This window comes from Colletotrichum jinshuiense, chromosome 5 (genome assembly GCF_051148585.1).
Source record: "Colletotrichum jinshuiense chromosome 5, complete sequence".
Taxonomy (NCBI): Eukaryota; Fungi; Ascomycota; class Sordariomycetes; order Glomerellales; family Glomerellaceae; genus Colletotrichum; species Colletotrichum jinshuiense.
The window spans coordinates 1,730,847-1,733,636 of NC_139312.1; the positions used below are offsets into that span (position 1 = coordinate 1,730,847).

Consider the following 2,790-nt stretch of genomic DNA (forward strand, 5'->3'; position numbering starts at 1 on the left):
TGGATGCATCCCGGCTGTTACCAGGTCGGGTGAGTATCCCCAAATCGTTGACGCAGTCCTCATATGGAAGCCGGTGTACCTAACCAGGCTGCAGCGCCAGAGCAAACAACCGAGCCTTCTTCTCCAAGGAACCCAGCGTTATCGCACATGATGCACAACTGATTTAGTCTCGGTCTTGGGTTGCCTGCCGGAGACATTGCCTTGCGCATGCAGGCTGCGCTGTGACGTCCGCCGCGCAGCGCTCCTGAGGGGCGCTGAGCAAGACTGAAGTGAGGGGGCCTCTTTTGGGGAGGGACTGGCGCTTGGTTCATCTCCACTATTTAGTGGGTATAACGCGGGTATTAGACCGGATATATGCTTCTGGTGGATTAGAAGGTGGGCTGATAAGATTATGGGACGGATAAGGGGACCGAGGCACGGGAGGGCCAAGACTGGATAAATCGGGTACGGCCGACAAGGCCTGGCGGAGGATGGCGGATCAGATGCTGAGAAAGCAAGGCATGAAGAAACATGCCTGCAAGTCGCGGGCGAGGAGATGCGGTTGCTAGAGGTGGCTGCTGATGTGCTACTTCATGGCTGCGAGACGCTTCTTCCCAACATGCGTGGTGACAGAACCCGAGTCGTCTTAGTCGGAGTCACCCCTGGGTATAGTTGCTGATTGTATATGCGGCGCTTCCCGAGAACAAGACGAACGAATTGCCATACCAGAAACCATGGCTAGCGTTGCAATGGCAGGAGCTACCGGTTACAGGTTCAGCGCCTTGTACGTGGCCCGGGACGAGGTTGCGAGGCTGCACGCCAAGTTGCGCGCGGTGAATAGTTGCAGAGACCCGAAGGATCCCTCAGCAAAGCCGGGGTCTTGGAAGTCACGCGCGGGCGTTGTCCCAGTAGCGCTTTCGTGCGGCCATGGCGACCTTGTTGCCAGTGAACCGGTGCTGGAAGTAGTTGAAGACGGCGAACTCGTCACGGTTCATGACATATGACTCTGGCTGGGCAGCCACCTTGGCCCAGATCTGGCTGATAGCGCTCTCCAGGATGCTGCTAACAGTCGGGTCTGAGGCGCCGTCGGGGCTCTCTCTGGCGATCTCAAGGGCCTGTGCGACGCTGGCGGCATCCTTGACCGAGGCTGCTGTCGACGTGTTGTTGCCGACGTGAAGGCTGTGGCCCATACTGCTTGCGAGGGTGCCGAGGAAGGGCAAGTCGGTGACAGTGCGGTTCGGGGAAGACAGCGGTCTGAATGGTAGGTAGAGGGACTGGTGCTGGTGGTCTCCCTGAGGTGTGATGGACAGCATCGTAGTATAGGGGACGAGATGAAGTGTATATATAGGTGGCGAGTGTATGTTGGATCTTGTGTAAGAGGGCGAGTGTGGCCAAAAGAGGTGGAAGGCTGGGGGATGAGAGATGATATATAATGTGATGGGCTGGTCCGATGTGGTCTAGGCAATGGGGAAGGGGCGACGATATGTAATGAGTAGCCGGGGCCAGCAATGAGGGAGGTACAAGAGACAGAACCACGGATGCTGGGAATCTCCAATAAAGAGGCGCACAGTTGTTTGACGTTGTGCCTTGGCTTGCGTTGCCGATTCCAGGGTAGAGCTAGAGCTGAGGTTTGCTGTGGGTTCGATGTGCGGTACAAATGCAGCGATCCAAATAAGACGAATTCGACCCCGGATTAGATGGTTCTCTTATAGGAACTGGCCCTGCCCTGGCGGATGAGGGAGCGGATGGGTAGGTCAGGCACGGGTACGGGATAGCCAGGCATGGGTTGTAAAGCGTATTCGTCCGTATTGGGGGTACGTAGCTGGCAGGGAGTGTGGGATTCGAGGGTTAAATTGGGGGAGGGGGGGTGGATGAAAGGTGATGGGAGTGTGGTGAGAAAGTGACAACAGCAAGAGTGTGTGTAGGCGTGTAAGTAGGTGTAGGATCAAAGAGGAGGGGTGAGTATGAGCAAGGCCCGGGAGTGAGGGTGAGAGTGAGAGGGAGTGAGTGTGTGTGGTGCGGCGCGCGTGGAGGGGGGGTGCATCGGGCGTGTAAGTCATTAGTTCAGTAGTGAGTTTCCGTAGGGTACGGAAGGCTGTCAGATCCAGCCCAGTCCAATTCGGTCATGGACCGTGGCCTCAGAAAAAAAAAAAAAAAAGAGACGAGGAAACAGATGGGCGGGTCCTCCTTTGACGGACGACTGTCGACCGACCTGGACTCGCAACCGTAATGCGACCTGCATATACAACCGCTAAGTAGCTGGGGGCTCCATTAACCGTCGCCATGCAAAGTGAATACATAGTACACCATGGCGGCAGTCATTAGCCTCGTACTGAGCTTGGCAGCGAAAGGATAACCTGGGTATCCGTGGGCTGGCGGGAAGCCCAGGAAGAAAAATTAGGACATAATACAAGGGTTAAATGGAGACCAAGTACGTCGTGGGGAGGTAGCGTGGACGGACGAGAGATCCCAACCCACAAGGAGTGGAGGGATGTGGTGAGGTGGATGGATCATGGACATGGAGAAGGGAGGGCGTGTGAAAGGGGTGGGGTTCCGCGAGGGTGAAGGGTAGGGGGCGGAACAGTAGGGGAGGGGTGGGATTGTGGTTCAGTGAGCAAAAGGTTAAAGAACCCAGCAAGCGGCGGCGACGACGACGACACGACGACGACAATGTGGGCCGACGGTATTGTGACTGAATGACTTGACGGACGACAACGGCAAAGGAAGGAACTGAACTCTAAGAGAGACTGGGAGAGAGTTGGCGTCTCCAGTTAAGTCACGGGTTAAACCAACTCGGACTTGAATTTCGAG

The 2,790-nt window shown here is 56.1% G+C and overlaps 1 protein-coding gene across 1 annotated transcript; it reads right to left on the minus strand.

Annotated features, from left to right (window-relative positions):
* Positions 1-866: 866 nt before the first annotated feature.
* EsH8_V_000444 (uncharacterized protein) lies at positions 867-1,292 on the minus strand (the record flags this gene model as incomplete). The annotated part of the gene is made up of 1 exon (XM_083272960.1): positions 867-1,292. One exon carries the CDS (start codon positions 1,290-1,292, stop codon positions 867-869), a length of 426 nt encoding a protein of 141 aa, XP_083125675.1.
* Positions 1,293-2,790: the final 1,498 nt, after the last annotated feature.